Source organism: Lissotriton helveticus, chromosome 2_1 (assembly GCF_964261635.1).
Source record: "Lissotriton helveticus chromosome 2_1, aLisHel1.1, whole genome shotgun sequence".
Taxonomy (NCBI): Eukaryota; Metazoa; Chordata; class Amphibia; order Caudata; family Salamandridae; genus Lissotriton; species Lissotriton helveticus.
Genome location: NC_136059.1, coordinates 552,912,600 through 552,935,033, shown reverse-complemented (window position 1 = coordinate 552,935,033; position 22,434 = coordinate 552,912,600). Strand labels below are relative to the sequence as shown.

At 48.3% G+C, this 22,434-nt stretch overlaps 1 protein-coding gene and 1 long non-coding RNA gene across 2 annotated transcripts in view; one reads left to right on the top strand and one right to left on the bottom strand.

Moving 5' to 3' along the window:
- Nucleotides 1-4,277: 4,277 nt before the first annotated feature.
- On the bottom strand, nt 4,278-19,547 carry OTP (orthopedia homeobox). The gene is made up of 3 exons (XM_078677316.1): nt 19,421-19,547; nt 15,884-16,287; nt 4,278-6,435 (listed from the first exon to the last, which is right to left on the bottom strand). Exons 1-3 carry the CDS (start codon nt 19,455-19,457, stop codon nt 5,911-5,913), a joined length of 966 nt encoding a protein of 321 aa, XP_078533442.1. The 5' UTR covers nt 19,458-19,547; the 3' UTR covers nt 4,278-5,910.
- The window catches only part of LOC144819422 (uncharacterized), a 419,348-nt gene continuing 403,542 nt past the window's right edge, over nt 6,629-22,434 (top strand). Inside the window, exon 1 of the long non-coding RNA XR_013607358.1 lies at nt 6,629-6,670. This is a non-coding gene — a long non-coding RNA (uncharacterized LOC144819422). The remainder of the gene's footprint in view (nt 6,671-22,434) is intronic.

The following is a 22,434-nucleotide window of genomic DNA, read 5'->3' as shown; positions in this document are numbered from 1 at the left end:
ATTCTGTGCTTCTGTTTGGAGATATCTAGTTGGGTTATGTGACAGTGAGGTCATTTACTGGAAGACCTTCTATTGGTTCTCCCCAGCAGGAATGTTATGTGCTTCTGTTTGGTGATATCTAGTTGGGTTATGTGACAGTGAGGTCATTTACTAGAAGGTCTTCTATTGGTTTTCCCCAGCTAGAATGTTATGTGATTTTGTTTGGTGATATCTATTTGGGTTATGAGCTAGTGACATCATTCACTAGAAGGCCCTCTATAGGTTTTCCTCAGCAGGAATGTTATATGCTTTTGTTTGGTGATATCTAGTTGGGTTATGAGCTAGTGACATCATTCACTAGAAGGCCCTCTATAGGTTTTCCTCAGCAGGAATGTTATATGCTTTTGTTTGGAGATATCTAGTTGGGTTATGTGACAGTGAGGCCATTTACTGGAAGGCCTTCTATTGGTTCTCCCCAGCAGGAATGTTATGTGCTTCTGTTTGGAGATATCTGGTTGGGTTATGTGACAGTGGGGTCATTTACTAGAAGGCCTTCTATTGGTTCTCCTCAGCAGGAGTGTTATGTGCTTCTGTTTGGTGATATCTAGTTGGCTTATGTGACAGTGAGGCCATTCACTAGCAGGCTCCCTGTCGGTTCTCCCCAGCAGCAATATTCTGTGCTTCTGTTTGGAGATATCTAGTTGGGTTATGTGACAGTGAGGTCATTTACTGGAAGACCTTCTATTGGTTCTCCCCAGCAGGAATGTTATGTGCTTCTGTTTGGTGATATCTAGTTGGGTTATGTGACAGTGAGGTCTTTTACTAGAAGGTCTTCTATTGGTTTTCCCCAGCTAGAATGTTATGTGCTTTTGTTTGGTGATATCTAGTTGGGTTATGAGCTAGTGACATCATTCATTAGAAGGCCCTCTATAGGTTTTCCTCAGCAGGAATGTTATATGCTTTTGTTTGGTGATATTTAGTTGGGTTATGAGACAGATATGTAATTCACTGGAAGCCCATCTATAGGTTTTCCCCCGCAGCAATGTTCTGTGCTTCTGTTTGGCGATATCTAATTGGGTCATGAGACAGTGACGTCATTCACTCGAAGACCCCCTATAGGTTCTCCTCAACAGCCGTGTTCTGCTATACCTAGAACTGAACAATACAAAATATAACTTGCTTCGCCATTTTATGGGTGGTATATGTTAGTCATATGGTTGTGGCAATCGTGTTCTTTACGTCAGTTTTCAGGCGGAAACCAGAATACAAAATGGAGAAAAATACAACAAAAGCATAGAGGAAACAGTTTCATATATAAAATACCTGCCAATGAGTTTAGGTAGTAAGCGTTTATTGATGCATCCTTGAAACAACCAATGTGATGCTGTTCTGAGGCTTGTGCTTTTCTATTCTAATTAATTAAAATGCTCTGATGTTATATACATGCCTTCATGTGGCTTTAGCTAGTTGTAGATTCCAAAAACATGAAGATGTCCATTCAATCTGAAGATTGTGTGGCGCACTTACCCGAAGTGTGTTTGCAGCCCTGTAGTCGCTAGACATCGCGATGGGTGTCAGTGCTGCCCTTTAACACGTCTGCCTCGGGTGTCTCCAACACAGGTCTGCTTGACTACAAGCGCCTGCAAAGCTCAACTCAGAAATAACCCATGAAGGATTGAAACTAATTAGAAAGATTCTACGGGGAGATGGCAGAATTAATGAGCACGTCGCTTCCCTGTGCCACGACGCTGCTGCCTTCGAGCAAGGCCCTCCGCTGAGATGTAAAGGTGAAAGGAAGGTTGTGGCCGTCAGCTCGGCACCAGCCTCGCCATCATAGCTCAGAGACTCTGCACTGCCCGAAGCGCTGTACACCACACTGGGAATGTTAGGCGCTCTGATGCAGCAAGGCACTTTTTTAAGCAGGTTAAACCCGGGCCTCAGGTGCCTGGAGAAATGGTCCATCATTTATCACACATACAGCAATCTGTAGCAGCGGCTGCGGCAGGGGGTGGGCCTTTGTCAGTCAGTCTCCAGCAGCAGAAACCTGTATTTTCTTATTTATTTAAATATTTATAAAGCACTACATATCACCCGGGGGAACTTCGTGGCGCTTTCTGTTCATTTCTGACTGGTTGAAAATACTAATGACTTGAATGGGAAAATTGAATTTGCAATGGTTTGGCTCAAGTCCTTAATACACAACAATTAATTAAAAAATGCAAAACATTGTACTGCGTTTACGAGTCAGACGCCTATAATAACATGTCATTTATTGTAGATTAAATAGTTATATTTGGAATATATTTGTAAATACATTCCAACATTAAAAAAACATGAAAATTGTTTGAGAAAATAAGCAATAAAAGTCAATCAACATGTTCATGTTTAATTTGCTTTTTAAATGTCCTTTAATTCGGTTAATTAGTTTCGTGATCTGAAACCCCGTGGTTTGATTATTGTTTTATTTCTAATAAAGTCTTTGATTTTATCAACTAAATTACAGAAATAACCAATTTACAAAGCTAAAATATATCTACGGCGTTGTTTCGGATGGTGTGTGTGTGCGAGCAAATATTCTCTATTTGTAGCAACAAAGTGACATGCAGCCGACACTAATTAGCAGGTGTGTTGTGACGCTGCAGTGCCACGAAGGGATCTGATGCATTATAAGGAAGAGTGAGGCCGAAGTGCAACCAGAACAATATGACGTCATTATGACGTCATTATTGGAGCCTGATACAGAAGACGCCCGTGAACTATTTCAATAGGAATGTCAAACAATGCTGAGCTTCCAATGGATGTAAAGGAGTATTCTATGTGTGAAGATGTCATCCGTGTGATCTTGCTGTTTCAGAAGCGGGTTTTGTCTGCAGCCAGTGGGGTCGTCAAAGCGGCTGCCTGCATTGTTCTCTAGAAAGTGTTTCTGATTGAACAGTGTTTACCTTTCATGAGTAATATATCCTTTGCACAAAGGTGATTGGTTAGGGTTGCTGGTACATGTTGACCATTGAACGGGAGCATCCATTGGCAGCAGCTCGTTAAGTCGGCAAAGAATTTGATGCGGAGACAATGACACCACCGAGCCACATTCCTATGTTTATCCTGGGTAGTGATCGGCAATTCACTGTCCTATCCTAAATTGTGGGCAATGAATCACCGGCGTGGCAACATTCCTTGAGTTATTGTCGTTGGCTGCTCTGCTGTATGTGCAATAACAACAGACTGCGATGCAACACGCCAAGTAAAAGCCATTACTACCGCAGCGGGCACGTGATCTACAACCGGGCTGCGGTGTAGTGCAGACCCCAGGTACCACAGCCGTGGGGGGTGGGGGGTTAGCCCTCCTTTCGCTCACGGTTCACGCATGAAGAGACAGAGAGACTCTCTGAAGAAACTGGGGAGGTGCCGTGCACTCCCGTCCCTGCCTTTAACCTGCAGCCCACCCCATAAGGAAGGGTGCGCCTTGAGAGGTGCTTTCTGGGAGCGCACACCTTGTTCTTGGGGAACCATTGCCTGCCCCTGCTGCCTGCCAGCACGTGGGGCAGCAGCAAGAATAGGTGGGGGTGAATCTAACGAAGACATAGAGAGAGCGGAAAAGGGTAAGATCACGAGAAGGGAAAACAAGAGTGACGGGGAGAGAAGGGCCGAGAGACGATAGGGGCTGGGGGATGTCTGTTTTCTATGAATAACAATGCCAACAGGTGCACAGAAGCCACACAACAGGCTGACATGTAATTACTGCTGGGAGACGAGGCAGGCCTCCTATTTTTACGCTGTAATTGATTGCGTACACTCGTTTTAAGGTTTGACATTAGAAATGTTCCCTTGCACGTGGCCTCAGTTTCAGGTACGGGTATTTGGCGTGCGTGGCTCTAAGAACCAAGTCGATTTAAAATGTCTACATCGCCACTGAAATCGCAAGCTAGGAAATTATCACCAACGGCGATTTGTTTTGTTTTTGACTGATGTGGCAATGAAACGTAGGGCGCTAATAACGTTCGAAAGAGCTCAACATATTGGACATACTCGTTATAGTTCCTAGTATGGTTATGTCAATGACACCACCGCAAGAAACCGAAGTGTGCATATCGTCTGATGGCAAACCAATGCCGTTTAGGGCAAAAGGCGTACAGCTTCTTTCATTAACTATTTGATTAGAGCTGAATCTCCATTTACTACCGTTTACCTACGTCAGATCAAACTATAAAGTCTGCTAAATGATGATGTTATTTATATGAAGTTGGAATGCGGAAGCAGGGATTCATTTAAACCTTCAACAAAATTCACAGTCCTCCAGATCACATATTGAAAATGATTTTATTTATCCATTTACATTAAATTGATATAAACTTGTCAGGAAAAGTCAAATAATATATCTTATATTGTCAAACATTTAATAAGAAAACCCAAATTTCAATAAATAAGCACGGACAAATAAGTTAAAACATATCACAAATTGACCATTATTAACAAGAATGCTTTATCTACACAAAACATCCTATCTCACAGGTTTGTTCATTCTCAGAAATAGCTTCTGATCTCCGTCGTTGTATTCGACCAGCACATGCAGAAAGAGCTGATTGTTTTCTCTGTACAAAGTCCAAGGTTGTCACTGTGCCATGTGCACAATATGTGCCACTGGTGTGCGGGGTATGCAGAGTACTGGCATCAGCGACGAAGTAGGAGTAGAAAAAAGACTATCAAACCAACGTAAACAATGCAGACAAAAAGTGAAGTGCTTTTGCTTTCAGACTTTGAAAACGCATATGGAATTTTCTCTTTGTTTTCTTACTTCGCAATGGTTGAAAAAATGACTTGAATGTTGTATTACATAAGCTATACTGTGTCTGCCAACCGCGCAAAATATATACTTTTTTTTTTTTAGAAAACCGTCCAATTGTAACGCTGCTCTTTATTGTGCTTAGAAATAAGGAATTTGCTTAAGCCCCATAGATACTGATGAAGTCTTTGAGATACCACAGAAAAATGAAACAAGATCTGGTGATTTCAGTTATGCCAGATTAGCAAGTACACGTCACAGCAGAACCACATTGTTGTACACGTCAGTCTATTGGTATCTGAATTCAACCCTTGAGGCAGGAAAAGAGACGATTGGGTAAGCGTTGCATGGGAAGATGGGGTATGCTAAAATGCTTAGGGACTAAAAATGATGGGGGAATCAAAAAATAATAATAGTGTGCTACTTAATAGTAGATTCGCAAGGACAATAGCCACATGAGGAGAGCTTGGCAAGTGGCACGAGAAGTGTTGGAAAGGTGCGAGCACAGCCATCCGCGCCACCATGCGTAGCTCTTGTCAGCAGTTTTCTTTAATCTTCAACTACAGACATTGATAGGATGAGAAAACATGTAAACAAAAAAGAAATACAACTTGAGAAAGTGATGAATTTGGAAAAAATTGGATAGAAAAAAAATACGAGTGTTATGGAGTCCGGTTGGTCAGTAGGGTATGGATAGGATAAGAAAATGGTTTAGGGATTGTGAAGTTGACGAGTGTTCACTTGCCAAAACATGACCATAGATTTCCCTAAAGTTACCCAACTCTTTAACCATAAAGCTGTCCCTAACTGACGGTTCTCTGGGTGTTTTTTTCAAGGACGGTTCATTGTAGCCCATACTTGCAAAGCATGAGAACTGTAAAGAGGCACATTTTAGGGCTATGTAGGCGTGAACATAATGATGCCACACGGGGCCATCCCTACGAATGATCACAGACGTCCATTTGAGAGATTTAATTTCAGTCAAATGTAAACACAAAAATGTCACATTCAGTCAGGGCCGGGGCTACGCCCAGGCGGCGCCTGTCGGACCGGCGGTGACGGGCATGTTGCAGACTGGTGGTTTTCCAGAATTGGGCCGCAGCAGGGCTAGTCCGAGCAAGGAGGAGTGAGGTGGCCGACAGGGGGCGCCACTAGGTGAAGCTCATGGACACTGTGTGCTCGAGCGCCTTGCGGCGCAGGGAGGCGATGCTGGTGCCCCGCCACACGTCGCTGCTGTCCGGGGAGCTGCAGAGCTGCGGCGAGCCCGTCACGTTGTTGGGGCCCTGCATCGAGGCGGGCATCATGCCGGGGAAGGCGGGCTGGTAGAGGTGCGACTGCAGGCCCGAGCCGTTGGAGCCGCCCAGGCTGTTGGCAAGGCTCATGGAGTTGGAGGGCCCGCCGCCCAGGCTGCACTGCGACAGGGACTGCGCCATGGCCTGCTGCCGGCCCAGGGAGGGCGGCAGCTGCAGCTGCGAGACGCCCATGCCGGCCGTGGCCCAGCGCGTGTCGTTGGCGTGGAAAGAGCACAGGCTGTCGCCCATGGCTGCGGCGGCCGCCGCGGCCGCCGAGTTGAACTGCGGCAGGCCCGGCGTGGGCAGCAGCGTGCCCGGGGAGCGGAAGACGTTGGTGGTCTTCTTGCGCTTCTTCCACTTGGCGCGGCGGTTCTGGAACCAGACCTGAGGAGAGAGAAGAGAGAGGGGGTCAAGGCCGGAGCGAGGCGACGCAACGTGCACAGCAGCGCGCATGCGCAACACCTCGCGCCATTATCCTACGTGAAACAAGGCTCCATAGCACAAACCCAACACCAAAAGCAAATTCAAATGTGCGCATGCGCAGCAGCTAGGTGACCTTTGCCCTATACTGGTGGAACCGCAGCTCGGACGGCCATTTTAAAGGTGTCGGAAGCGAAAGGTAACCCTACCTGCGACTAGGCCTCTAGGTCACTTCAGTTACAAGTCTTGCTTATGGGTATTCGTTACCTCAAGAAAACACACAGAGGCATGCTCAGAGACTGGGCTGTTTTTTTGCCTCTGTACAAGTGGGAAAGCTGTGTTAACTGTTCATTTTCAAGTCCTAAGGGCCTAGACCCTGGAGGAGGGGGTGGGTGGTGTTGCTGCAGCACCATCAGAAATATTTATGCCACAGTTCATAAAGGGAATGAGTGTGGTATCTAATAAAGATGCCTTTACATTTTATGTTTATCATGTCACTTTTGCTGCGTGTTTAAACATATAGGTCAAATGTCCGTTCATGTGTTCTGACAAATTGCTGCTTATTTGGAAACTGATGTTTACTTTTATTTCTAAGACTACAAAGTGAGAGGATTTTGTACAATCGGGCTGGGGTACTGGAAATGAAAGGAACAGCTGTAGGGAGTCAGTTTTTTTTTACAAATAACATTTAAATACTGTTAAATTAACTACACACATAGTTCAACTTATGGCATTAATTAGGAAACCTCAAATGAAGCCCATATTTTGTAAGTCTGGATTGTTATGGAAACAAAGATTGTAATGGGGTTAAAACGAATCCAGACACTTTATTTTGTTGTGTGCAGATAAATATTTCTGCAACCTGATTTCAACACATTATCGGTTTTGTGCTATTCAGTTTTATCACTAAAACTGTATTTCTATGCAGACTTAGTGGCCTTTTCAATAACAATGTGGTCAGCAAATTGCAGTACCCTACCTCAACAGTGCTTTAAAATACCCCAGCAGCTACATACCACACCCTTACAATTCTCCTCCTGAATGGACATGACACATTTGCTATACTTGTGTTTTTTGTGTGACTTTTGACAATCCCGGTGCGTTCAGTGATATAACATCAATGGCAGCACCCAGACTCTGAAAATTGTTCCAGCACCACTGCCTCTGGGGCGTTGCTACTTCCGTGGCGGTTGGGAACTATGGAGGGGGCTGTAAAAACCAAAGACCAGTTTTAAAACCTCCAAGATCAGATAACCGCCCCCTATAAAGAGATAGTTTTGAGCTATGCATCGAGATAAAACGAGCAAAGTTTTATCTGGGATTCTGCAGCTCTCATCCTTCCCCCAGAGCACTGCATCTGACACCTCCTACCAAGCACTATACCCTATTTATTGGCAGACTTGTCAACATCGTATATTCATTCAAAAGAATAAGTTTATAATGTATCCGTTATTTCCGTTGATGTTATGCTGTGCTCCATTCTCTGCACCATCTTCCAATAAATGTCCTCTCATTCTATTACTCAATCAATCAATCAGATATTTGGAGAGCGCACTACTCACCCATGAGGGTCACAAGGCGCTGGGGGGGGAGGGGGAGGGGGGGAGGAGGGAGAGCTGCTACTGTTCCAACAACCATGTCTTGAGAAGTCTCCTGCTGTTCTCCTATCTTAGGCCTTGCTAGCTGTAGGTAAAGCATGGCGTGGATTAATGGTATCCCTACTATGGGCATCACCCCCTTTGTGACAACATAGTAACAGATAATAGTCTCCATCGAATTGTGTCATCCATCAGTGTTTCCGTTTTTGAGTGCATTTGCCTTGGGTTCTCATTCAATCAATGAAGGGTTTGTTGAGCATGCGAATCACGTGAGGGTGTTAAGGCGCTCGAGATGCGAACTTTTCCGTGTGATCTGCCCATCCTATCATTGGATCCTCTTTTCCTTACGTTATTTTAATATTCTGGGTAGTAATAGTATTTCTTTAATATTTCAGATTTTTTTTAAACCCGTCGATTTCTCCTTGTTTTCATTGTATAGAGGGCATCTGGATTCGAGGGCCTATTTTGTGTACGTGAAACACTGATCAGTGTTTTCGCTCTACTGAATGGCACACTAACAATGAAACGGGTCTTTTCGTAACAGGGACCCCAAGTCTTTGTGGGGGAGACACTGCCCAGTGGCTAAATAGTTCACCCAGGAGATCCCTCATCCCGCCTTACGGAAATATATGGTATCAGGGCAACTCAGCCTCCCTCTTTGCCAGTGTCTTTCCAGCTAATATTGACCTCGCTTAGAAACCGGAGGCTACGTGCACTGAGCGCTCCATAAAGAAATATTCACTTTTTTAAATGCGCCTCTGCATACTCAAAAATATGATTAGGCAGTCGCAGGAGTGCTGTTTGTACATGGTACGAGTTGATGGGCCTTGCACTAAATACACGCGGCATCTAACCAAACTTGCCAACTCTTCCAATGCATGTGAACCTTCGCACTCGGGTTATTTGTTTACAGGGTGGGGTTACCCTCGTATTTCCTCATAACTAAAACGCGAAAGCCCTTCTGTCCTTGCCTATTTGAGACCACAGCTTCTGCACCCGATTCGTCAGTCGTGGCTTCTGTCGTTCTGAAATGCTGACACGCGGTTGTATGTTCTCCAGGCTGTAAACTGAATACTTGCTTACACACCTGGATTAATATGAATCCACATTTGTTCAGTTGCTTCGTCGCCGCTGCGTCGACGGAAGTAAAAGAAGAGTAAATAGGACGTGCTGGCTCCGGGTGAAGATGAAACGTGAAAGTAACCCTTTAGCATAGCGATGTGTAATGGATCCTAAAGCATGAAAATGGCGCGAGACTGTGGAATCTATCAATCAAAACGGCTCTCATAATGGAGGCCGTTAATCATCTGACGCAGTGAGTGTCATTTCTTTGATGTTAACTCTGGGTAACATCTTCCTCACATCGAAAGTGGTGACAATGAGGAATTGTCAATGTCTTTTGCAGTCGCAATAACGTTATTTTTGCGCATAAAAACAAAGCGGGATTTTAAATTGTAAACTACTTACACTAGGATTGTCGTTTAAATTAAAAGGCAACCTCCTTTAAACTCTTTATATGTAAGCGAGGCATGGTGACGACAATATATATATATATATAGATATATATATATATATATATATATATATATATATATATATATATATACACACACACACACACACATTCTAAGGGTTCACTTAGAAAATCACTGAAAAGTGTGTCAGTGACATACTTTCGAGTGTTACTAAATTGTCCCAGGTATAACAATGTATCTTGTAAGCGCTCTGATACCTCCGGGTCTAGACAGCGCTATATAAAACTTTTGAAATAAATAAATAAATTGTGCGTCCAATCACAAGGGCGCCTTTCTAACACAAATGGACTGCGCAATGTGGGAAATGGATTCGGCTGTGAATGCGCGGACACACATAATTATGCTTTTGTTTCAAATATGCAGCAAACCCTTTTGCTACCAGCGTTTGTTGATCAGGGTTGCATATTTGTGTGAGCTGCAGGTAACCCGCTTACGAGATCGAATATTTTTTTTTAGCATCCACCCATCCGTGAAATAGTTCGTTGTGTGGTTTTGTCAGTCTCAACACCCAATGGAACACGCACTAAAATAAATACAAAAAGTATCTGTCTGGTGCGCCTGAGGGCAGCGGGGGGACGGTGGACTCTGCTGGGGCATCTGTGCTCATTGGCCGCCTGGCTGTGGTTAAAGTCCGTCCACAGTCCTCATAACTCAAGCAGCGCCCAGAGTAGATTGGTTTCAGGTGCTCACAAGGCTTGAGTGCACACTGGATTGTGTTATTTAATCGCTCGCCGTAATGGCGCTCTGTAGGGCTAATTGCACTCGGTTAGTCTCGCGCCCTGCGCCTCTGAGGTCTCTGCTGACCCATTGAAGTCATTCATCTCGGGTTCCGACCTCTAATGGCGCCTCGTGAGTCAAAGGGCCCGCCCAGGATCTGCTACGCGCAACTTCCGGTCAGAATTCAGGCGCGGACACCTGCGTCCATCTGGCTCCTACCTTCACGTCTAATGCGCTTCTGCCTGGATCCAGAGGCTACCTACGCTCTGTATTTATTATAAAGAATTCAGCATTTTATTAGAAACAGGTATTGAAGCGGAAGGCATGAGAATGTTGAGCAGGACCAATGGTCGATTAAAAAGCAGATCGCTCGAGCTGCCTTGGTTTTAGAAAAAAAGTGACAAATAGGGTTCGAAAACACCATCGCAAATATCGGATGGTGTGGAAAACGCGATGAAATGTGGAGCATATTCGGAACCGTACCACAACATGAGTCTCGAGTGAGACATCTCGCTGCACACAAGTCCTGTTATATTGTATATTTTTGGGGTTGGTAGACAAAATATAAATATTAGTGACCTGCGACCGTTTCAATGCAGGAGATGAAAAGACCCTCAATCGTGTCTTATGGGTTCCTGCTGAAAACTGCTGTAAAGCCCCGTTCAACGCCCGCGTCACGAGAACAAGATTTAGCACGTTGGCAGCTTGAATGATTCGCTTAATTAGGAGAGTTGGGCGTTCATTTCCTAATCGCTTCCGTCTGATCTTTGTTGGATTCACTTCATTTGGCAGAACCTCTCTGCAACCGACCTTAATAATCGAAAAGAGTTGGTATGAAAATACCCTCACCCACATGCATGAACATTGTGCATATATGGGCCTACAAAAAAATAATAAATCACAAAAAGAACAAAAGGACCCGGGGGGGGGGGGGCGAGGAGGATGATGGGGTCCCTCGCATTTCCTCCCTAGCAAGTGGCAGACCCAAAGATGAAAATTGCCACCTATGTGGTTGAGGGTTCATCTTCCTAAACGAGGACATTCCTAATGTATACATGGGGTGAGGAATAGAGTAGAAATGACTGACAATAGAATCTCCTACTAAACTTGAGCAGATTCCAACCCAGCACCTTCCCAAGTGTTGGTTGGTTGCTGGAAGAAACACAAACCTACATTCGGCAGTGAATCTTAAGCTGTGGTCCAGGACTCCCAGGGGCCTGCGACTTCAACTGGGGGGGATCTACGACTGTGTAGAAAAGGAAATATTATCACTAGAGTAATAGAGTATATTCATAACAAAACACATCAAAACACGTAAGCTCAGTAACTTTGAAGGAATTTGGCATTGGAACTAAAAATGAAATTGGAATCTTTCATTTGATTCATTGGAGCAGCACACGTTCAGTAAGCGGTGATGTGCTTGGTTGGTGTTCTCATTGGAGCACTTGGTGTGCCCCAACAAAAAGGAAGGCTGCATTAGGTGCATAAAAGATAAAGTGATTTGCGAGAGTTTAGGATAACGCTTAATTATTTAAAAATAAAATCACCTTTTGAAACGCTCCAACATGTCAATTAAAGTGAACATTTTGATGTGTGTTTGTGTATTAAAGAACATATGTTGTAATGTTTTATGTCTACTTGTTACCATAGGTCTGGGTATTTTTTTTCATGTCATCAAAATTGTTTAGGTGGCGGTGCGTGGCTTCCAACAGTGATTCATTGGGGGTCCGTGGAAGTCAAAATGTTATAAGAACCGCTGCATTCGAACATGCCTGCAGAGGGGCAGGGGGAGAAATGTAACACCTTTGGGCTTTATGCGACCCTTGAAAGGCTTCAGTAATTGAAGTGTGATAGTTGGATGATAAGGGCCACTGTCCGTTATTACTGAACAGGGTGCGCCTTTAAGAAGGTAACTATTCTGAGGATAATGGGGGAAGCCGGATCTTCTCAATGAGTTAGTTACTATGGGGTAACCCAGTATCCCTCAGAACCTGGGCAAAGTTTTTTTTATATATAAACAATGGTTCCCGACAGAACTATTGTTTATATAAAAAAGGATCTTCTCAATGAGCCGCTCCAGGCCCAGTGTGGCCACTAAAGACATGTGAGGTCTCTCGATGAAGGGATGTGTCCACTCAAACCGTGGGGTGCGACGCGCCTATATTGGACGAGATCGGGACCGTCTGAAGCGCTGTAGCAAAAAGGGAAATAGAGGCGGTGTAAATCTGCACTCCAAGGCGCTAGCGCGCTTCCCTTATTACTCGGATTAAATGGGGAAAACACGGAACCAGACTACAATAGCGCCTTGACCGCAGCCATCCGCAGAAATCAACGAGTGCTTAGAAGGAAGGCTGCTGCTCTTCATTATCGCAGCAGAATGTGTTCCTCGTGCATGCTGTAAGGACAATAAAGCAGGAGTGCTTTGCCGCAAACATGTTTAAAAACACAGTGCCCTTTTGATTTATAAGCCGCAAATGTCAGGGAGACAGTCTCAGAAAACACTGCATTTATTTGGCCTTATGAAGATCTCATCGGAATTCAACCCTGCGGATGATTAATGGGAGATTTGGTGGGAAATCCGGAGCGCCGTGCCCCAGCTCGGATCGCGGGTTCATTCCGAGCAGCGAGCCGTGAACTCGGAGCCGAAGTCATTACACTGTAATATGCTGCGAGCGGAAGAAAATGCAATTTCTCATTCCATTAGAAAACTCGAAAATACTCTCAGCGTGTCTCCTATTAAGTTGTGGCAGGTGACAGCCCCATTCCGGGGACTCCTCGCCACTCTCCCCGATCTACGAGGCATTATTTGTGCGCTGGCACAAAAAAAAATACCACTGGAACCCCATCCTGCCTGTACAAGAGCCCATTCCGTTGATTTGGCTTTTATGTAAATAAAGTATCGAAAGTTAATTAATCCGTGCTAGAGACTAATGATTATGCTTATTATCTCGCGTTCCATCGCCAGTTTGCATGATTCTCGCATTGCTGCTTAATAAGCCGTCCCCGGTTATAAATAACTCTGAAATTGGTTTCTAATAATGGCGTGTCATAAACGGGGTTGTTTTATAGCCCGCAAAGCAGGGAGGCACTGGGTCTGGCCCTGCCTGCTAAGTAGAACGGCCCTTGTGACTGCCTGCCCTCTGCACATACAGGTACCACCCTGGCGGGCACCACCGCTGCCCATAAAGTGCCCACGAGCCGGGCTTCGAACAGCAGCAGTTCTGTGCGGGAGACCCAATCACTCTTCCGTTTACATTCAGCGCGCCATACGGCGGATTGTGAAGCAAGCAGAGTTTACTGAAATGAGATCTGCCTGAAACGAGTATTAATCATCTTGAAATGTTAATTAAGAAAGCAATGCGGATCCGATGGCACTCCGCAGCTAAAGAGTGGAGAATGGTAAAAACATTCAAATTGCATTGCTGCTAAATAGCCTTTTCAGCAATTGTCATTATCCCCCTTTTTGAGGCTGAGTTAAAGGCTTAGATTTATTTGCATCGCGTGATCTTTGAGGAAGATTTCAGGCGAGTTTTGAGACCAGCGGCAAATATTTAAAAAGTGAAGCAAATTTCCGTGCAATAGACATATTTTCTTTTGTAGCGCTGCCGCCATTTACCTATTGAAATCATTTGTTTGCGTCTGCTCTAATGCTGGTTGCGTCCATTGTCCTATGAGTGCAGCCGAGTTCACCTACACTATGGCACGTCCACCTCACTGTGGCGTTCTCAAGAAAAAAACGCTATATTAAATGATGTTCGCAATTCATGTCGGCGAAATAATTTGTGGTTTAAATAAATATATGGCGTGCCACTTGGTTGTTTTATGAACGTGAATGAGGTTCATGCGACCTTTCGAATGAATTAAACTTACGTTTGAACTTTACTGGCTAGTACATTACTGAAGCCTGTATTTATGAGAGATTAGTGACTGTAAAAACGCCATGTTTTTTCGTGTTTATATTTTGATAGGCTATACGTTCACCAGCACTGTTTCTCCTAACTGCCGGTGTCTGCGCTGAATGTATCGGCCCAAACACTGCTCAGGACCATGGCCAGGGCTCCTGCCCGGCAGTCGCTTCAGCACCTCGGGGAGCTCACGGAACCTCACAGACGCTCTCCGCGGGCTTTGCAGTTTCCAGGGTTATACTAGTTTCATAACGTTACCACGGTATCAGCCAGACGCGTGACTGCGTGTTGATCCTTCCACGGTGCAAAAGAGCGACGCTTTTAAATAGGCGGCGCGGACGCACCCCTCGTGGGATTTTTCACTTCCCAGTGTAGACCCTAGTCTCATAGCTTTACCGGAGTCAGCCAGACGTGCTAATGCGCCGTGATACTTCCACAGCGAAGAGAGCGCTATTTCTCAGGGGCTGGAGGTCTGCTGGGGCGGGCCAGGCACCTCTTTTACGTTTTTAGCCGATGCGGCATAAATGCCGATGTGAAGTCTTAGTATGCTGCGCAGTGGGTTAGCGATAGTCTAACAGCGACAATTAATGCCCCCCCCCCCCCCCCCCCCCAGTGAGCAGCTCGCAAGGTACCAGTCATGGCGTCGTAGGCGATGTTAGTACCGGCAGGAATTACGTTAAGCACCCTTTTGTGCATTGTGTCTGCTCACCTCATTCTTGTTTTTACTGTCACGAAGTGCCGGTGCTTGGTGGGGTGTTTCTGTTATGTTGTTTCTTAACTGACATCTTATTAACATGGACTCACAGAATGTTGTTCGAAGCACACAACTGAATAGTTGGCTGTCACCTTCCCCTGCTCTGCGCAGGCGGATCCCTGCAGTCAGTGACTGCGCTCTGGACGCGGCTCTTGCCTGCCGACACCTGCATGCCAAGGGCAGTGCTGTTTGCATTTCTCTTAGGTGCGCCGTAGACTTTTTTCAGCCAGGTGGAGACCTTACTGGAACTCCCCCCCCCCCCCCCCCGGATTTTTGGGTAGGGACTTGTAGCATGGTGGAGGCTGGACTTAACGCCTCTGAACTGAAGACGGTATGGACAGGTTTATCACCCGAACCCCGGTGCTGGCCACACTGGACCTTGAGCGGAGGGTGTGGTGTGGGGTTCATTTACCTGCAGCACGGGTGCCTGGTGTTACCAACCTGGCACTGAAGAGTCTCAGGGGAACCAGCCCAGAGCTGGCTACAGATCACCATAGAGCATGCGAGGGTGTGCTCTTGGGCCAGCTGGCCACATATCACCTTATCATGCCAGGGTGTGCTCTCGGGTCAGCTGGCCACAGATCACCTTATCATGCCAGGGTTTGCTCTCAGGTCAGCTGGCTACAGATCACCTCAGAGCATGCGAGGGTGCGCCCTCGGGTCAGCTGGCCACAGATCTCAGCATGTCAGGGTGAGCTCTCGGGTCAGCTGGCCGCAGATCACTTCACGGCATGTGATGGTGCGCCCTCGGGTCAGCTGGCCACAGATCACCTCAGAGCATGCGAAGGTGCGCCCTCGGGTCAGCTGGCCACAGATCTCAGCATGTCAGAGTGAGCTCTCGGGTCAGCTGGCCACCGGGCCATGGCCCTTCTGCGCTATAGACGGTAGGGGGCAGCCGCTTACCTGCACCCTGGACTCGGTGAGGCCGATCCGCAGCGCCAGCTCCTCCCGCATGAAGATGTCGGGGTAGTGCGTCTTGGCGAAGCTGCGCTCCAGCTCGTTCAGCTGCGCCGGCGTGAAGCGGGTCCGGTGGCGCTTCTGCTTTTGCTGGCCCGGGTTCTGGCCCTGCTGCTGGCCGCCCTGGCTCTGGTTCTGCTGCTGCTTGTCGGGGTCCTTGGAGATGACCGCCAGGGCCGACTGGTTGGAGCCCACGCTGGTGATGTCCTCCCCAGACAGCAGGGTGGTCCCCTCCACCTGGTCTGAGTTGGGTGCCAGCTCCCCCGGGTGCACCGGGTCCGAGCCGCCCACCCCGAGCCGGCACTTCACTGCCTCACGATGCCCCAGGAGCTCGGCGGCATCCTTCATGCCTGTGGAGGGAGAAGCACAGGTGAGCCCGGCAGACCTTGACTCTGGCACCACAGACCACCCCAGTCACAGAGATGCAATTCTCCCAACCTGTCCCTCAGGCTAAAAGTAATTATTTGAACAGGTAACTGTATTCAAGATATCTGTACCCCGATATCCTAATGTACCCCATACTAGAAAGAATTAATGTAACACATACTAGTAGTCAAGATATACATAACCCCACAAACACAACACCCCTTAAGTATTAAAAAGAATTAATGTAACACATACTTATATTCAACTTATGCATACCCCCCCACACACAACACTCCTAATTTACTAGAAATAATTAATGTAACGCATAATTATATTCAAGATATGCATACACAAACACAACACTCCTACGGTACTAGAAAGAATTAATGTAACACATACTTATATTCTAGATACACATATCCCTACAACACCACACTTCGAATGCACCCCTTACTAGAAAGAATTCAATTAGCTGATAGTTATATTCAAGATATGCATACACAAAAAATACACTCCTTAGGTACTCGAAAGAATTAATATAACCGATAATTCCATTCTAGATATGCATAATCCCACAACACAACACGACAATCTTAATGTACGCCGTATTAGAAGGAATTCATTTAGCAGATACTAATTTTCAAGATATGCATATCTCCACAAACATGACACTCTTAAGGTACTAGAAAGAATTCATGTACCAGATAATTCCATTGTAGATGTGCATACCCCCACAACAAAATACTAGATTCCGGGTGCGTCCCCAGCTAAAGAAATCATTGGAACAGCTATATATACTGTTCGATATGCAGAACCCCAGTGCACCCCCAGACAGAAAAATGATTGGAAGAGACAATTATATATTAGAATCGCACCATCTCACATACAAAACAAGGCTGAGAATGTGCCGCAGAGTCCAACACGAATCGATGCAACTTACAGTGATGTTCTAGATGTGCTCAATGGGACATTCTAAGAATAAATCTACCAATGTGCCCTGCTTCGAATAGAATCACCAGAAGAGATCAGGACAGTCATTGGAGCAGATACGTGTATTCTAAATATAAAGTACTACATTAGTCCCGTATATGACCGAGGATGACAGACATTTTAGAACATGTCATTCTATTCTAGATATGGCGAAATGTAACTCAAGAAAACAGGACTCCCTCCGATAATACCCCAGCCACTGAAAACATTGATTCTAGCACAAACGCGCGGGCACTGTTCAATCAGAAACCAGCGGAACGGTCGAATGACACTCTAGAGCTGAAACCCGCCGTTACACACGAGGCTTCCCGCTCCTCCCTCAGTGCCACCATCTCCACCCGTGGTGGGCAAGCACCCGGGAACAACAAGAACCTCTACTGCCCGCCTCTCTCCCCGGCCGGGCAACTGTCGCAAAAGAACAAGCATCCTCAACAAGTTGCGCTGCTATGGCCGAGTGCTCTGGGGAGATCCCGGCGCACCCGGCGAACCAGTGTTTGCACCCCAAATCATGCGTGGGCAATAACTACCTCAGAGGTAGAGAACACTGCAGCTACGTAGCAGTAACTGCCCTTAGCTCCAAGACATTCAGAGAGGACCAGCGCAGTGACATAGCAGTAACGGACCCTAGTCCCATGACAACCAGGGAGGACCAGCGCAGCTACATAGCAGCAATTGCCACAAGTCCATTGACATCAAGAAAGGGCCAGCGCAGCTACATAGCAGCAACTGCCTCTAGTTCCAAAACATGCAGAGTGGACCACCGCAGTGACATAGCAGTAACTGACTCTAGTCCCTGGGCATCCAGAGAGGATCAAGGCGGTGACATAGCAGTAACTGACTCTAGTCCCTGGGCATCCAGAGAGGACCAAGACGGTGACATCGCACCCCCTATCCCTGGTCCCATAACACCCCAAAGCATGCGACGGGCAGAAACTACCCCGTGTGCTATTACTTCTAAGGGACCAGCGGGGAGACTTGACACTCTAAAGCGTGATGGACAGTCAGAAACTAACCCTGATCCCATCACATCTAGGGGACCCGTGCAGCGACTCAACACAACACCCTCAACACGACCAGTACAACAAGACCAGTACAGCAACACAACACCCTTAAACATGGGACGGGCAGAAACTACCCCTTTTCCCAGGACATGTAGAGAAGACCAGTACAGCAACACAACACCCTTAAACATGGGACGGGCAGAAACTACCCCTTGTCCCAGGACATGTAGAGAAGACCAGTACAGCAACACAACACCCTTAAACATGGGACGGGCAGAAACTACCCCTTGTCCCAGGACATGTAGAGAAGACCAGTACAGCAACACAACACCCTTAAACATGGGACGGGCAGAAACTACCCCTTTTCCCAGGACATGTAGAGAAGACCAGTACAGCAACACAACACCCTTAAACATGGGACGGGCAGAATCTATCCCCTGTCCCATCGCATCTAGGGGTCCAGCGGAGCGACAGGCAGAAGCGAACTCGAGCCGCTGCTTACCCCGCCCCAGGGACCCGGTAGAGATGTCTAGTGGACGGACATGCCACCCTAAACACGCCTCGGGCAGAACCCGACCGCCGATCCAATCAGAACCGGCGCCAGAGAGGAGCCGCGCCAGGACAACTCGCGCCAAACCATGGGGCGCCGACACCTCGGGATCTCCCGCCCCGTGTCCGACTGCAGCCTCCTCCCGTGCAGTAACGCGGCGCCAGCAGCCTGCCTCCGCCTGCACCGTGCAGGTCACTCACAGAGCCGCTGCTGGCCGGCGGCGAGCCGCTCTCCGAGCCGGCGCTGAAACAGAAACACAGCGTCAAAGTTCAAGCAACCACTGTCCGCCCCACAGCCCGCGAAGGCGCCCTTCCTACGGCAGACACAGCCACCACTCAGTGTTATGATTATTACAAAACAGAAACGAAACATTAAGATCTGCAACAAAAAACACGCACACATCCCAACCCAGATGCCTCAACATGTTACCCAGATTATCTTAAATACGAAGCTAAATCAAATTAAAGTTGAATAGAGTACAATTACTTTGGAAGGAATTAGCCCATTTAGCGGGCATTAGCGTGGAGTAGGTCAGCAGCGCCGCCGGAGCCGCGGGAGGGAGGGAGGCACACTCACCGAGCCGCGCGTCCAGGAGGTCGGCGTGAGACAGCATCGCGCACCGCTCCAGGGCGAAGGCCTGTCCCCCCCAAATTCTGCCGCCGGACGGGGAGCGATTTTAAATAGATAGTTATGGATATCGATATAGATCAGCTAAATGAAAGAAATTTCAGTTTTGTGGTTAAAAAGGGGGGCCCTTTGCATTATAATGTCCTTCAGAGGGAGGGGGAGGCGCTTAGCACTTGAATGGGCCGGTGCGCGGCTCTCGGGCCGGACCAATCACAGGACGAGCTGCAAATGTCACAGCCCGAGCTGCCGCTCTAAGTCTGCTGCGCGCAGAGCCCGCCGTGTGACGGCTGAGGGCGGGGGCCCGAGGGGTGGGGGCGGGAAGCGAGCCTGTCCCTGACTGTACCCGTGCAGGGGGTGGGGGTCTGAGGCAAGCCGGTCCCTGGCTGTGCCCCGCGGCGGGTGCGGGTGTAAGGCCTGAGGGGTGGTGTGTGAGACTCTCCCTGACTATGCCCGATGGCCAGGTGAGAGGCCTGACCCTCTCTGACGGTGCCCCTGGGATGGGTGAGGGTGTACGGCCTGAGGGGTGGTGTGTGAGGCCTGACAATGGCCGATGGCCAGGTGAGAGGCCTGATTCTCTCTGACGGTGCCCCTGCGATGGGTGAGGGTGGGTTCTTAAGGGGCAGGAGGCAAGCACCCCACCCACTGCCTGTACCCACGGGGTGTGCTCTGAGGCAGCCTGTACCTGGCTGTGTCCCTGCCATGGGTGAGGGTGTAAGGCCTGAGGCGGTGGAGTGTGAGGCCTAACTCTCCGTGACCATGCCCGATGGCCAGGTGTGAGCCTGACTCTCGCCGAAGGTGCCCACATGATGGGTGAGTGTGGGTGCTTAAGGGATAGGAAGGAGGCAAGCACCCCATTGACGGTTCCCGTGGAACAGGTGGGGTGTCGGTGAGAGGCTGAGGCTTGCTTCTCCCTGACTGTGCCCTACGGCGGGTCATGGCGTGAGCTTAAGTGGTGGGTGTGTGAGCCCTGCGTCTCCCTGACTCTGCCAGTGTGATGGCACGTGTGGGTGAGTGTGTGAGGCTTGCTTCTGACTACTTGGGCCAGGATGATTAGTGCAGGTGGCAGTTAGAGGGGGGCTCTCCATGCCCGATGTGGTGAGATATGAGAGTGTGAGGCATGGCTCTCACTTTGCTAGTGAGATGAGGAAGGTGTGGTTTGAGTGGTGAGGATGGGAGGTAAGCCTCTGTGTGTGTGTATCATGTACTGTGGATGAAACTGGGGTGTGACGCAAGTCTTTCCACGCCTGTGTGATGAGAGAGGACGTGGGATCCCGAGACGTGAGAGTGTAAAGCAGACCGTTCTCCGACTGCCCTTGCTATTGATCAGATCGTTGATTTGAGAGGTGAGGGTGTGAGGCAGGACTCTCCCTGCCACTGTCTGTATGACGGGCGAGGGTGATGTGTGTGAGGCTGGGGGGTGAGGCTGGCCTGTCTTCCAGCACCTGTATGGTGAGTGAGGGTGATGTGTGTGAAGAGGGTGAGGTACGCCTCTCTGCCAGCGCCTGTATGACGGGCGAGGGTGATGTGTGTGAGGCTGGGGGGTGAGGCTGGCCTGTCTTCCAGCACCTGTATGGTGAGTGAGGGTGATGTGTGTGAAGAGGGTGAGGTACGCCTCTCTGCCAGCGCCTGTATGACGGGCGAGGGTGATGTGTGTGAAGGGGTGTAGGCAGCCCTCTGCCAGCGTATGTTTAGAGGGTGAGGGTGATGTGTGTGAGGGGGTATGAGGCAGGCCTCTCTGACAGTGCCTGTATGATGGTTGATGGTGATGTGTGTGAGGCGATGAGTGAGGCAGTCCTCTCTGCCAGCACCGGTTTCATGGGTGAGATGATGGGTGTGAGGCAGCCCCCTCTGCCAGCACCGTATGATGGATAAGGGTGATGTGTGTGAGGGTGGGTGGGGGTGTGAGGCAGGCCTCTCCCTGCCTGTGCCTGTGTGATGGGTGAGGGCTATGTGTGCGAAGGTGGGGGTGTGAGGCAGGCCTCTTTGCCAGAGTCTGTATGATGGGTGAGGGTGATGTGTGTGAAGGGGTGTGAGGCAGGCTACTCTGCCAATGCCATTATGATGGCGAGGGTGATGTGTGGGTGTGTGAGGCAGGCCTTTCGACCAGCACCTGTATGATGGGGGTTGGATGCAAGACTCTCTTCAGGCCCCTGGTAGTGTGATGGGCATATGGCCAGGTATCGCATAACTCCAGCCCTTCTCATGGGTTGACCCGGATCCCCCCACCTGCCCTCCAGCATCCCCTGCTGTGACAGACAGCACAACATCACTTTGAACCTTTCCGGTTAGGGATTGTAAACCCCCAGCTTTATTTATTATGATAACAAACCACAAAAACATTAACAATTCACTCAAATCATTTCTCAAAATTACGCAGAAACACCATAAACCAGAGACCTGATTATTTCCAATTTTGACTCTAATACAAAGCCATTCCTAACCTTACCCAGCATTGTCCCTGCGTCCAGCGTTGGCTCGAGGAGATGAGCAGGGAGGCAAGCCTTGAGTAACCGCGTTAGGGTGATGCTAGGCAGTGGTGGCTAGAAGAGGTGAGCAGGGAGGCAAGCCCTGAGTAACCGCGTTAGGGTGATGCTAGGCAGTGGTGGCTAGAAGAGGTGAGCAGGGAGGCAAGCCCTGAGTACCCGCATTAGGGTGATGCTTGGCAGTGGTGGCTAGTAGAGGTGAGCAGGGAGGCAAACAGTGACATAGCGAGGCCTTCTGTTGCACATGGCGGTTCCAGCCTTTGCCACCCTATGGCAGCCTTAAAGGGGGGTGGGGTGCTGGTGAACAAATCCAGCGTTTGCCGCCCGCCCGGCCACAGGTAAGAGGGGGGCTCAGCTGCCACCCCCCCCCCAAAAAAACTCATACCGACCCTCCCCACCCCCCCTTGCTACGCCACTGGAGGCAAGCCTTGAGTACCCAAGCTAGGGTGATGCTTGGCTGTGGTGGCTATAGGAGGTGAG

What these genes read in the sequence shown, in the direction of transcription:
- OTP (XM_078677316.1), bottom strand. Translation starts at nt 19,457, where the DNA reads ATGCTGTCTCACGCCGACCTCCTGGACGCGCGGCTCG. An exon ending in CCTCCTGGACGCGCGGCTCG is followed by an intron (nt 16,288 to 19,420) that starts GTGAGTGTGCCT and finishes CTCCCTCCACAG; the next exon opens with GCATGAAGGATGCCGCCGAG. An exon ending in TCACCGAGTCCAGGGTGCAG is followed by an intron (nt 6,436 to 15,883) that starts GTAAGCGGCTGC and finishes CTCTCTCCTCAG; the next exon opens with GTCTGGTTCCAGAACCGCCG.